The sequence below is a fragment of the Aulonocara sp. 'chitande type north' Nkhata Bay genome, linkage group LG11 (assembly GCF_057382095.1).
Source record: "Aulonocara sp. 'chitande type north' Nkhata Bay isolate Kocher_YH1m ecotype deep benthic linkage group LG11, A_spYH_male_GT1.1, whole genome shotgun sequence".
Taxonomy (NCBI): Eukaryota; Metazoa; Chordata; class Actinopteri; order Cichliformes; family Cichlidae; genus Aulonocara; species Aulonocara sp. 'chitande type north' Nkhata Bay.
Window position 1 is genome coordinate 19,700,893 of NC_141354.1, and position 14,566 is coordinate 19,715,458.

The following is a 14,566-nucleotide window of genomic DNA, read 5'->3' on the forward strand; positions in this document are numbered from 1 at the left end:
TCAACAGTCCAGTGACAGTGATGAAGGCGAGAGCGGCAGGCTACCCCCGAGCACTAACAACATGGTGAGCACAGCCAGAAGCAGACACTTGGTTACAGTGCGGTTTGTTGAGCTGCAGCCGTGTTTCCCAAAATGCTCTGCTTTTCTCAGGATGAGAATTGGGAAGAGAAAAAAAAAAAGTTCATCTTTTCAAGAATTTTAACTCCAATCAGACTGTTGACCTGTGCACTATCAATGAAATACTAGTCTATTAATACTGCTGATCTTTTTAAGGGGTGTTACAGATCAAGATCAGTTTACTAATCACGAGTAGGCCTACTCATCAGCTCAGCAGGAGCTTTTTCAGGACTGAGAAATTAGCCCTGGTGATGTAACAGTGATGCTATCAGTATTACTTTGGCTTAACAGAAACATTTTACAAACTGAAGTACAGAATGAAGGAATAAACAGGTACTGGCGTAGCTGACTTCTTGACTATTACTTTTGAGTTCAGCTTTCTAAATGGTGTTCTGCTGAGGATGTCCATTACTGAATCTTAGCTCCTCAGTTAGTAATTGCAAGCAGTTCCTTTGTCAGATTAGTTTAGTTGAACCATCTTGGTGGTACATTAAAAACAAAGGAAATATTATCTGCTTGACGCCATGATACTTTTGTTTCTTTCTTACTACTAACCACTGCTGTTTTGGAGTTAAAGTACCAAAAGGTTCCTTTGTGAAGCAGATATTTTGGGAAAGCGGCATGCTGCAGCTGTGTGGCTTAAGTGTAAAGAGTACTATACCAGCAGAGGCCCTCCTCCCTACCAAAGAGCAAGTTGGGCTGAGAAGCCAAGCTGTGGAGGGAGGTGGAAAAAGAGACAAGCAAGTTTTAAAAAGCTAAAACAGCAGGGAGACAGTGGGACGGAGACCAGTCATGGTCAATCCAGACACGCTTACGACAAAAAACAAAGGGCCTTAACAGCTGCTTCGGTCAGGCTGGGATGTTGTTAGAGGCAGAGTCGTGAAAAGCAAGAAGTGCTTAAGCCTGTGCTGAGAAAATGTGATCCACATGCAAAGCACTTTTACAGACACTTTCAGTAAAACTGAAATGGTTGAGTTTCCTAAAATGGGATCAGGCAAATTGGCAATCTGTAGTACAAACTCTCCTTAAAGGAATATACCACTAATTTTCTGTGTAGTTTGCAGAGACCTTTATACTTAAAGTCATTTTTGAAATTCTATTCTTCTTTAACTTTCTTTTGCCTCTGCGTCAGTTGTGAAATTGTAATAAATTCATGCTAATTAGTCTGTTTATTAAAGTCTGCTTATTAAAGTTGAGTCCACGTGGTGCCAAAAATCAGCTTGCTGTTGCTAAATAAAGATTTCTGAGCCCCATAAAGTAATTCTGCAATTTAACAATCTAACATGTGACCATCTTATATAAATGTAATGGATAAATAAACAAATTACCCACATGGCACACACTTAATAGAAATAAAATTGTATTTTTATTGTACAGGTAGAGGGATGTAAAATGAATCCCCCGTGGTTTCTAATCTAGGGTTTGAGAAAATACTGATTCCCACCAGGAGGTTTAACTGCTCAGCCTCTGACAGCATGTACGCACCATGCCCTGCCAACAAACAGTGTGTCCTCTCAGCAATTTATCAGAGTGTGCACCGTCTCCAAAAGTTCTTCCTTTTTTTCAGTTTGTGTTTACGAGTTAGGAAACAAGTATAACGAAAAAGAAAAGCTGGGCACAAAAAAAAAAAAAAAAAAAAAAAAAAAAAGAGTTGGAAACCAATAATTTTTTTTAAGCTCCGTACTGATTGATTAGTAGCTATGTACATTAAAACATCACTTGTGTACTAGCAAACAGCCACCCCTGAAAGTGGGTCTGTTTGTTTCCTGTGAATGTCCCAAACGGAGGCTGTGTCTGCTGATAACACATCGACTCAGTGAGGAAACAAACCATGGCGACATGTCCTGCAAAACCAGTATGCAGAGACCACTTCTCCATAAACACAGACAAGCTGAATGCAAGGCTGTGCAGCGAGGGGATTTAGGGGCAGCCGTGACATTAACATTTAGATTAGGAAGTCAGGTCGAAGATGAGAGTCAACAGGTGTACACCAAATTAACTGAGCCTGACCAGGAAAGCAGGAAATAAGCAGAATGACAGAACTAGTGGAAGAAGGGATGATTAAAACGAGGGAAATGGAGAGAGTAAGTTGACAGGAATCATTTCCTGTGGTGAGGAAAAGTGTGGCCGACAGCGAAGGCGAGGCTCACAGCCAAGCTGTCAATCACCATTTGATTGGAGGAGCTTGTTTGCTCGCTGTGAGGCTGCGGTGTGATGAAATCAGAAACAAAGCAGAGCAGTCTGGACTGCAGAAGAGCCCACGTCTGCTCATGCTGTCCTTAGGAAGGCACGATTTTCCGTTTTGCCGAGAGAACAGTTTGGCAAGCTGGGAAAGCATCCCACATTTTCTGTGGTGCTTGCTTGTTTTCAGTGGCAATGATTCTGTTATTCTGATCCCACACACAACACTGTAAATCCGCCTGGTGTCAATTCCAGTGTCACACCTGAGGTTGCTGAAACTCTGCCACAGTCAGCATCTGGGCGGCATGATTATGCAGAAAATGGGAGATCCTGCTTTTTCGTATTTTGAGGAATGTCTTGGTTATTTTATTATGAAAGAAATCCTTTGTTAGAGTAGCTCAAAAAGCGATGAAACATGGCGATCAAACAATTAAGGAGTAGAGCAAAGCAAAAACGCCAACTTTCCGCAGTTCCATGAGCTCAAACGTAAAACTTCCTGCTCCTTCTGTTTCTTTTCTTTTTGCAAATACTTGAACATACTTGAACTTTGAGCTTTTATCTTCCTACAAAATTCCTGAAAATCATTAGTATGTTAAGAATATTTTTGATATGAAAAATGCTCCATATTGCTGTCGGTATAAGAAACAGTTGTTGTATTATTACAGCCAACGCTCAAGGAAATCACTGCTGGCTGCTTTTTCAGGATCTCCAAGTGGTTCAATTGATTTGTTTGCAGAAGGATTTCATACAATCTGGACTGCCATTTGTTAACATTTACAAGGCGATATGAAGAGTTCTGCTGCATATGAGCTGGTGGTGACTGTTAACTATATGCTGCTTTTTCAAAGATGCTCAACCCCCTGGAGTCACAGCTGTTGTATACACTAACAAACAACCCATTATCATATTTTCCTGGATGATTTTCAGCTTGTCAGACAGAGGAACAAATAACAATCTCTTTCCTGACAGCTAGAATTATTCTAAGTGTCTTTTAAAAAAAAAACAAAAAAAACAACAAAAAACACATTTCTCTTATTTGTTTTATTTTGAATCTGTTTTGTGATCAAGATTCGAAGCCAATGTTTAATTGAGATACATACATTTTGAACAAGAGGATAGCAGCACTTTAACGCCCTTGTCTGTGTGTATACGAGTATTTTACAGGGAATTAAATATCAACTGGAAATAAACACGTCTTTTTTTTTTTGTAAGAAATAGCTGCACTTGACAGTGATTCTATACCGTCGAGCTCTAAATTATTCTTTTAGTCCCACTAGTGTAGGAAATTCAGACCAACGTGTACCTGAGCAGTTCAATCTTCTGTCTGACTGTCAGCTGAGAGTGACAGCTAAATGGCTGAAAAGTAAAATTTTAATGCACTAACAATGCTGGTGGCGCAGAGCTGTGCGCTGGTTTTGTGTTAGGAATTGAAAGCAGCACCCAGAGACTACTTCCATTCAAGAACATAGCAAGGTGCTGCTGCTGTCACACTGAAGCTTCTTCCTCTTTGTTGATGACACTTCCAAAGAGCTTCAGATCTAAGCTTTAGGTGGCATAAAAACTCCTAGAACCAGACTAGTCAAATGATAATCTGAGAGGGGAAAAAAGGTGCTTTTGCCTCAGCAGAAGTGAACGAGCGGTGATACATGGAGAGAGCAAAGCAACAGGCATCACATCAAACATACAAATGGAAAGAGAAGACTGGCTGATATTGTGTTTGTCATGTAATTGCATCAATTTTGTATTTCTTTTGGTTATTTTGGTCACAAACTGTCAAGTTATTATAGACTCATAATTCACTGTGGGAGTATAATAATTTGACAGATAAACAGTGTGGCAGAGCACCAGATGCTATCATGTCATTCACCTCAGGTTAGCAGCAAAATTGGAGATGCAGTTAACCATCTCCGCATTCTGTTTCTCTGCACCCCACATGCTGTGGAGAAAAAGGGGGGGAGGGAGGACAAAACAAGAGGCAGTTACAAGCTGCTCCCCCACCCACACATTAACCTAGCAAACCCAGAATGGTCACATAAAGACTTAGTTGTACCAACTTAATTTGTAAAGTAGAAATGCAGTTGATTAGACTCAGGTAAAGGTCACATCAGTTCTGCAAGTGTAAAAATAATATCGTGACATTTCACTTTTTAAATCGCTTTCATGGTCTTGCAAAGCACCAACAAAGGGAAGATAGGTTTAAAAAAAAAAAAAAAAAAAAAAAAAAAAAAAGCTAACCTCGGTTAGAAGGACTTACAAAGAATGTCTCAATAATAAAGAAACATACTCCCAAACACAAACACTGAACTCAAAGAACGGACCCACCTTTGTAGCTGTGTTTGCAAAAGTAAGTTAGTTGTTTTAAACCTAAGAAACTTTTTAAGGAGCTGTTTTTCTTCATCAGTTGTCTGCTTCCTGTACTGCACTGAGCTGTGAAAAAAAACTGTTTACAAAGTAGCTTTTGAGTGCTGTATAATCGGTTAAAATATGATGGCTTGATTCAGCTACTAATGGTGTGTGTCTGCTCTGTAATGACCTCGCTTGTTTGGAATTTATAAGTTCGTCTGACTCGTTATAGATCTGGTCATCTGAAGGAGATAAGAATATAAGGTCTGAGGGCACTCAGACCTTATATTTTGCTTTACAGCAAAGCAAAATATAAGGTCTGAGGGCACTCAGACCTTATATTTTGCTTTACAGCAAAGCAAAATATAAGGTCTGAGGGCACTCAGACCAGCTGCAGGGATTTATTTTTTAATTACAAATTAGCTCAAATTCTTCAGGGTAAACTTTGTTCTAAGAGTAACCTATTAGCTGGAAAATTAGGAAGACTTGAAAAATGGGAACGTCCAAGAGTGAGTCCACCTTTAAAGTTTTAAATCTAGAGTGCCACATAATGCAGCTAGAAGCAAAGCCTTGCAACCAGAAGCTAAAGACTGGGACCGCAGTGGGAGGTGGAGCTGAGCAGGGGGAAGTATCTAGGTCACCACGAAGATGAATAAACCGCAGCTTGGGTGATGTTACAGCTTTGTATACGACCATGTGCTATGGTTTGTGTAATGGATCATGTGACATGTGTGGCTCTTGTAAAAGTTTTACTGCTCAGGTATTTCAAGGAGAAGGTTAAAGGTTGTAAGATTAATGGATTCATCTCATTAACGGTGTTTTATAGTAAGAAAAGGGAGCTTACACCAAGTTGCTGAGTGATGCCAAGCTCAGTTGCTGTTGCTGCTGTTGCTGCTGCTGAGAGACTGCTGGTTGCTGTTGCTGTTGCTGTTGCCAAGCAGCCATGTTGCCAGGCACCAGCCCCGGTGGCGTGAACGTCTGGAGCGCTGTGAGATCTGCGCTCGTCAGCTGGTACTCTGAGATTAAGGGATGGAGGGGGAGACGCAGAGGGAGAAAGGCAGAGAGAGGAGACGGAGAGGAGGGGTGAGGGGGATTGTTTTACATCATACAACTTTCGGGTGCATCAATATTAATCAGCGCTAATCCATATTAATGGAGACCTTTGAAGTAGAATCACTCCAGAAGCTCTCACACAATGAACAAAGTGAATATTCATAGTGGTTTGTGGCATCACACTACAAGACTTCCAAGTTTTGCTGCCTTCCACAACTCACCAGTGTTGTAGGCCGTCTGCATGCCGGAGAAGGGCGCTAGGAGACTGGGTGTTGCCACGGAGACCACTGGTGTGGTGAGTGGCTGTGCCACCTGGGAGCCGCCTAGTCGTTGAGCATTCTGGGAACACAGAGAGATGGACAGAGGAAGCTGAACATTGGGGCATGTGAAGTAGAAGAAGTGATTCTAAAAACAAAGTCTGCATTGAGCTACTGACAAGTAGCAAGTTGATTTTCATATGCAACATTTCCTCTTGGTATAAACATCTGCAAGTCTCTCTCTGCACAGTGTAGTTAATCCATGCTAAAACACTTGCACTGTTAAATTCACAACCAAATCCTTCTGATGTTTTTCATGTTGAGGAATCTCTGATAAGACACGCAGTATTTGAAAGAGAGGGTTTGGTTATAAATCTCAGATGGATGTTTTAGCCAGAATGGTTTCATAGATCCAGTGTTGCGGCTCCATGTCGTGAGAAAACCTGGTCTGGATCCACAACAAATCATCTCTTTTTCTCCTTATATGGACTGAGTGTAGAGGTTCACGGCACATGACTTCATCCATTTTCAACAGCAATAATGATAATGGTTAGCATGTGCTTTTCACTGTACAGCAGAGTGGAAGCAGAGACTGTAATGTACCCAAGGTCAGCTACTACTTAAATAATTTTACTAAAACCACAGCTTGCTCTACTTCTATTTCAAATAAAAACAGACACATTATCTCCTGCATTCTACTCTGTGCTTTACAAAGTACAAGTGCAGCAACTCTAATTAACTTCCAGCTCTGAGTTTTACTGACACTTTAGAGGTTTTATTAAGAGATAGAAGCAAAGAAAACCTAATAACTAAAATCTAATATAATAAACATTTAGTTGATTTCACTTGCGCCTGTGCAGGGCATTGGAAGATTCATTATTCACCATGCCACAGCCAGAAGCATATCCGCTGCCAGCAAGAAAATCCAAGCACCTCAGTTCTCTCTGAGGTGTTTTAACTTTTCTGTGACACTTTAACATCGGCGTGCAAGATGAGAAATGTCTCGCATCTCAAGGTGGCGTTGGCACGGCAATGCTGTCGCCAGGGCCAGGTGCTTGTGTTATGTAGCATCACGGTGGAAGGTGTTATGAGAGGCATCGCTGTGCCGGAGAATCATGCTGACAGGAACGCATGCATCGACAAGGCTGACAGAAGAGAGACGAGAGGGGCTGAATGTGTGTAAGGACGTGTTTTTATTTAGTGCGTGCATGTGTGTGTGTACAGAAAGGAATGCAAGGCATGAATAAACAATGTGAGGTGTGCGTTTGCTCTGAGGGGTGGGTATTGGTATATTTATGCAAGGAAACACCCGTGAACCTGTCAACATGCATGTGTGTGTGCGTGTGTGTGTGTGTGTGTATGTGGACTGAAGAGGTCAGCGTATCTGAGTCTAACACGTCCATCTGTGTTCCAGGTTGGAGACTTTGTGAGCTTTCCTCACTCTGATCCTCAGAGCATCGACACTCGGATGAAACCAAACATGCACATGCTGAGCAGCTTTCACACACAGCAGAGAGTCAGGTGGTTGCTCCGGTTCCCTTGATGTTTTCTCTCTACAGTCTATTTGTGCTTCACAAATGTCACTTTAGGCTAGGCTCAACTGTCCCTTAAATATACACATTTTAAAATTCAATTTGCTTTCAGGTTTTCCTTCGCAATAATTCGCAATAATACTCCATCAATAACAAAAACTGGAAATCGTGAAAATGCAAGTGCTAAAAGACCAAGACTGTTTTCAATATATTTCAATTCAAAGGATAAAAAGCACAGTCTTTGTAAAAGAAAATACCTGGTCTCAAATGTTTTGGTAATATTTTACAAAGAGTACTGAGATTTAACCCTTTAAAGAATGAACCATGAAAAAACTGTCATGAAATTGTAAATTTTTTTATAAAGAGTGATTATTGAACCTTCAGCCAAATCAAAAAATATAATAAATAAATATATTAAAATGCATTATTTATTTACATTTTTATTATAGTTGCTATATCTGGCATTTTCTCCACACAATCTATTGCTTAATCGATTGCTTTTCTTCTATACTATATATAAACTTTTTAAAAAATTATATCAAACACTAAGTTCTAAGTTCATTTTAGGTTATGTTTCCCAGACTCTTACGACCTTTGGTAAATACACATTAATTTGCAGTCTTGCAGAGAGTTGTTTAAGGAGACGGACAACCTGTCATGTTTTTATGAATCTTATTTTAGCTAAGAAATATTAAAAAACCCTCCTGTTAAAAGAAGATTTACACTTTTATGATTTGTGCACAGATTAAACATACACGATAAATTCTATAACACAGCTTTAGGGATGTTTATCACTAGTGTGCAGCTAAGCTTAGCTGATACCACCTGTTTCCAGTCTTAATGCCAACCTAAATGGAAGCTTCATATCACATCTTAGAAAGCAATACAGAGATTATCATTAAGCAGCTTTTGGATGTAACTTTATATTTACATAGCATCACATAGAAATGTTATCCATCTTTTCATCTGACTCTGAAAGAAAGCGTTTTTTTTGTTTTTTGTTTTTGTTTTTTTTTCCCCACTGGTCAAACTCTGCCTCGTGATAAGCTTGTAGCTAATAAAGTCTAAAGACGTTTAAAATAATTAAACAGTGCCTTTTAAAACTTTATGTTCTGCATAATTGACAGCGCATCTCATGAAAAGCTTTTCAGTCTAGTCGTATTGTAGCCATCAATATGCATTTAGTTCTCCGTTTAAGAAAATGATGTCTGTCAAATAAATGGAATATTAAAGTCCTTTCAGTCCTTGGGCCTAATGAATTAAGCATGCAAGGTATGTGGTTATGCAGAGCCTGCCTTTCTTGTATTGTGTATTGTTCCGAGACTTTCCCTGACAAACTTGAAGTTCAAGTCAAGTCTTGTAGGATTGAAACATCACAAGTTCAAGTCTTTTCATGACTTTAATCAAGCCATAAACTCTGTTGGCATTTACAAATCTTGTGGTGAAGCTTGTAGTGAAGCATAACCCTTACAGTCAAACTCATCCAGGAAAAGAAGCAAACAGATGATTTCTCCACCGTCTGTGTGTAGCTCTGATGCTCCAGTGGCTTTACGCCTACTCTTCTCATAACACCAGTGCCACTGATTCAACCCTGAAGTGATGCGTTTGCTGACCGTGTCACACTCATGCTCGGTGAGATCACACACCACATCCATGAGCCTAAAACTCTAAAAGTCTATTCACCTCACTCACCAACTCCAGCTCTTCCTCAGTCTGCACGGCCGGTGGAAGAGGGGAGAGTAAAAAACAAAGGGCTGTTAAGTTTCTATAAAATCTAACTGGTGTAGAGATATGAACATGTTATGGTTACTTTGAGAATAATTATAGAGATGCATATCATGGTAATAAGATACTGAAAAGTGAAGGAGAAAGACTGGATCCAGAAGTCAGCTGCGGATCTGTCTGTCTGCCTTGTTAGAGACTGTACACCATGTATGGATGGACATTGTTGCTTTATTGTGTTTACAGATTTCTGGCTGTAGTAATAGAAATTATGTAATAGTGAGAAAGTTAGAACCATATTTAGAGAAGGAGAGCAGACATTATTATATTTTAAATTACATAAATTATTTCACTTTCTGGCCATTAAAAGGCACAGTGGCCACAGCAAAAAAGGAATCTGTGAACATGTCACACATGTGAGAACCACGTGAAACATTTTTATTTTCATCTTCTAAGCCTCTCAGTTATTCCAGACTACTGCCGAGTCCATCACCTGCACAATCTTCTTGTAGACTATTTTCTTCAGCCTGATGAATGTGGACAGGTTGTTCGCATCGCTGGAATAATTAATAACCAGAGTTTTCATATAAAGTAACTCCTCATCTTTATAGTTAGATTTAGAACAAAGGAATCTAAGGGTAAAGTGTTTTAAACACTTCTAATTCCTGCTGTCAGAACTCAGAAATGTTCAAAGTTGGGTTGTGTCAGTTGTCGTTTTTAAGTGACCCAAACAATTATTACTTCAGCTGCCAATGGCGAGTCCCCGCAAAGTTGTGCAGCAGCAGAAATAAAGATGAAATGGTTTGGCAGTTTCATTGCATGACTCAAACTGGAAGTGGCTAAAGAGAAGTAGCAGTCGTGGAAATATGTTTTCATGATATGACACATACTGCTGGAGGCAGACAGGAGGTCCTCCTGGACAGTGACTTGCACAAAGATCCTGACAAAAATCTCCCACTGTAGCATTTATGTCATTTTTGTAATACATTTAAAATCTAGATTCATCAAGTTGCTCATTCAACATTGTGGAGGTTTGGACTATCAATGCAAACTGAATAGGATAGAAAATATGAATGGTTCACCCACGAGGCAGGCCCCTATTGTATATATTATAGGCTTCATCAAAAGGCACCGTAACAAAAAGAAAGGAAAGATTACTGATACTCATCATTGAGAGACTGGCTGTATTACACTTGAGAGATTAAAACACCTGAAGCCTTCATCGCATAATTTTGACTAATTCTGAACTGAAGTGCTGCTTCCACTCATGATCTCCTTACCAGCTGCATGAGGCTCTTGCCACTCTGTGAGGTGATGACCCTCAGGTCCGGCTTACGGCTGTTGACCATCTGAGGGCTGGGTGGAGGTGGAGACTTAGCCGGGACTACTTTCCCCAGGCTGTTGCCATTGGATACAGAGAGGAGGCCTGGGGAGGCCCTGGCACTGATGTAGCCATTAGCTGGAGAGAAACAAATAAAGAAAGTGAGGTTCAGTGCAGAGGAAGTGTAGAAGAAGGTTGTGTGTTTGTCTGTTTTGATGCTTTTTATGTTTCTACCTGTGAACTAGTGACTTTTTGTGCTTGTCTGCCTGGATGTGTATATTCAGCTCTGCATGCGTGTGTGAGAGAGCTCTCATTAGTGAGTTGATCGCTCTGTCGCACCACATGCTCATCATTGTTTCTGTACCTCAAACAGCTTTTTTCTTTGCAAGATGATTCTCTGCAGCTTCTTCACATCAAAACCATGTCATGATCTCTCCAGATCTATGTTATTTCTTTATTTCCATGTTCACACTCACTCTCTACACATTTCCTCTTTTACTTTTACGTGTCTTGGCACTTGGTTAAAAGAAAAACATGCAAATCTTTCTGGACACCTGCCATCTGTGAAACACTGTGAAAAACCCCCACTTCCTTAGAAACTTAGCTTTCATTGCCACTGAATTATTGCTAAATTGGTCTCTATGACACAGTCAAAAATCTTCCATGCAGTTTAACGATTACACTGTACTTTCAATACTGTGACTGCATATAATGTACATGTGTAAAACCATTATATTGTATTTACACACATGTAAATTATTACTTGTAGCAATACATGATATTATAAACTGTTTTTTGAGAAAAACAAAATAAAAATGTTTCTTTTATATAAACTAAGGTCCATAAGGTTTTGGAAAATAACAGTTTTTGTCATTTTTCTTCTGTACACCACCACAGTGAATACTCTGAAAATCAGATGAAGGGACAAGGCAATGTATACAAATGCATTTAATGTCCTTACAATTCATGCAGTAGCTTTTTAAAAAACATCTTTTTTGCATCTCATTCACCAAAATTGGAAAAAATGATCATTACAAAAATATTTACAGACCTAACTATTAGGGGTGCAACGATATTCGTATCGATATTGAACCGTTCGATACAGTGCTTTCGGTTCGGTACGCATATGTATCGAACAATACAACATTTGTAATTTATTTTATCAATTTTCCTTCTGACGATGCTGTCTGTGTTGAGCGCTCAGTGAATCTGTGTTCGACTACTCCGCCTAGGCTGCACTGTCGAGCGCAGATCCACTGAGCGCTCAACACAGACAGCATAGTCAGAAGGAAGAGCGCAGGGCAAGCTAGCGAGACAGAAGTTAAGCTCTCCTTGCAACAGGCAAATTGAACGTCATTCAGATCTGGCGTTTGGAATTATTTTGGTTTTCATGTGACGTATGACCCTGAAGGTAAGCGAGTCATGGACTAAAGTAAAACAGTATGTTGGATGTGCCATGCAATGCTCAATTACATTGGTGTGAACTAGTGTGTTAGCGCAGTTAGCTCGTTAACGTGTTGGCCGTCTAGCCCCATGCACGGAGTGATCGGCGGTAGCTCGTTAACGGAGATTTGCCGTGTTGTGGCGTTAAGGTAATTTCAACGAGATTAACCTGAAAGCACTAGTGGGAACACAACGAATATGACTGCACATTTACGCCGACATCATCGTAGTGCAAAGACAAGTGGAAGCAGACAAAAAAAAGCAAGCATGCTACTAACTTTAGCCGAGTCATTTAGACAGCTGTTAGCACATGATTCTCCTTATGCTGCTGAGAATATAGCCCAGAAGAAGCGGATAGTATAGCTTTTATTTTGGAAAGAGCCATTTCTCTGTAATAAACTCTCTTTTCCAAAGATGAGTGATTCCTCAATCAGATACAGGGCTCGCAATATCGCTAGCCCGACGTCCCGGAGCTAGCGATTTTTTCAGTCGGGCTACCAAAATCTATCTCTTCCCTATTGTAGGAAAAATATATGTCAATGCTTTTGCATTCTTTCGGAAATGTAGCTGGGTAATTATGTCATTGGCATCGGTGAGCCACTGTCAATATGTGACATATTGAAGTTGCGTTTGAATTTGCGCTTGTTTTTTTGCTTTCACTTTGCAATCGTGCGAACTGTGTATAGAGAGCGACAGCACTGATCTGTGAGTGATGATAATTTGTGCACCAATTCCTCTGACATCGTCTTATTAATCGTTAGCTTACTATGCAAACATGACAAGTGAAATCTCCCGCAGCAAGCTTAAACATGTGAGAGGTTGATCGTGCAGAGAATCGCTGAGCTTATGTGAGTGAGTGTGTAAAAGCATTTCAGTTCTGCTGAGCCAAATAAGACAGGTCAGGGTGAAGAAGTGACAGCCAAAGAAAAGCTTACCACAAAACTGAGAAGTTATGACAAATCAGACTATAAGGCAAAAAGAAAGTGCAGCTTTATGGTTTCATGGACAAAAGAATTTCTGTGGCTGCAATATGATGAGCTAAATAACCAGGGCTGCACATAAGTGGTCCGCAGGTGCGCATTCGCTGTCAAAATAAAAAACACGCACAAGGGTTAGGGTTAAATTCAAAAACTGTACTTTTGAGTTAAAATATATATTTATAATTTTAATAAATGACAAATTAAAAATGCATGAACATTTTTTTGTATCGAAAAAATATCGAACCGTGACACCAAAGTATCGAACCGAACCGAACCGTGAATTTTGTGTATCGTTGCACCCCTACTAACTATGTGTAAATTGATCTAAGGGACTTTATATATAATATTTAACTTCATCTCTTAAGGCTTTCCTTCCAAATCATTTATTAAAATGAACAGATGTCAATTTGCCAAAAAATGAAGAATTATCCAATACACAAGATGCTTAAAAGAGTGCATATTAAGAAATTAACCCTGTTCTGATCTCACATGGAAGTCTGGTAATGTTTGTTTTGTGTTTTAGTTAATGAGAAATGTATGAAAAGTCAAAGATAATTTTTTAAGGCCATCTAGTCCAGATGAGTAGCTCACTGATAAGTTTTTAATAATTTCAACAGTGGAGCTTTACAAGGTCTTAAATATGCACAATACATTTAATTACGTTTAAGGTTAAATGAACTGGTTTTAGTCTTTTCATGAGGCTTGTTGACAGTATTCAAAGATAAAATAACTTCTGGTTTGCAGTGTAAAAGTTCTCTCCCCCTTGTTCTTTTGATCTTTAACGTCGATCAGGGCATTCCAGTAACATGTCTGGCCACATTACAGCATGCTACACCTGTTGAACGCACCCTCCTTTGAAATGGCACAACTGCCACATTCCAAACCTGAACACTGCCACACAACAGTTACTCTAAGAAACAAAGCCTGATTCGTGACGTGCTTCTGTCACAGAAAAACACTGCACGATACAATGCTGCTTCCTCTCCCATATTTACGTTCTTTTCTATTAGTAGGTTGTGTATTGTATTTAAGATGGGTGTCGTTGGGGTTTTTTGTCTACTGTGTTTACCTTTGTTGCCTATTCATGTTAAATCAAGTTTAAAAAATTAAAACGAACGATGGATTTGGTGGTGATGTGGAAGATGGAGGATATCTGCTTGTCATAACAACAAGGCTCCAGCAGACAGCAGCCTGTTCGAGGCTAAAAGACAAGTAGGCTCAAACAGAGACTCAGTCACAGAGTATATAAAAAGGGGGACAGCAGGGACTTTCCCAGCCCTAACACACACACACACACACACACACACACACACACACACACACACACAGACAGTATTCCCCTTGGACAGACAAGGGATATGTGTGATAGCAGTTCTCCATGACGCTGCCTCCAGACACAGTGGCATGTGACTCTGCTTCATCTCAGTCTCACACACACACCTCCCATAAACGAAACCTCACAACAACAACTAGAAGCGAACACTACCTCTGTTATCAGCTCAGCGGGAGGGAGACCGGGCAGAGAGGGAGGAAAGAGGAAAAGCACAATAGGAGCAAAGGAAGGAGTAATAGAGGGATAAATGGTGGAAAAGGGAAGGAGGCTTGAGAAGTTAAGGC

At 40.0% G+C, this 14,566-nt stretch overlaps 1 protein-coding gene across 10 annotated transcripts in view; it reads right to left on the bottom strand.

Moving 5' to 3' along the window:
- Positions 1–14,566, bottom strand: part of mef2d (myocyte enhancer factor 2d) — a 105,108-nt gene that overhangs the window by 7,770 nt on the left and 82,772 nt on the right. For 3 of the 10 annotated variants that reach the window (XM_086310961.1, XM_086310967.1, XM_086310960.1), the window contains exons 7-12: positions 10,486–10,664; positions 9,167–9,196; positions 5,916–6,033; positions 5,486–5,657; positions 4,166–4,234; positions 779–829 (exon numbers count right to left, since the gene is read on the bottom strand). In XM_086310961.1, the coding sequence (XP_086167087.1) occupies positions 779–829; positions 4,166–4,234; positions 5,486–5,657; positions 5,916–6,033; positions 9,167–9,196; positions 10,486–10,664 (619 nt within the window). The remainder of the gene's footprint in view (positions 1–778; positions 830–4,165; positions 4,235–5,485; positions 5,658–5,915; positions 6,034–9,166; positions 9,197–10,485; positions 10,665–14,566) is intronic. The other 7 variants (XM_086310968.1, XM_086310969.1, XM_086310966.1 and 4 more) reach the window with 5 other exon arrangements.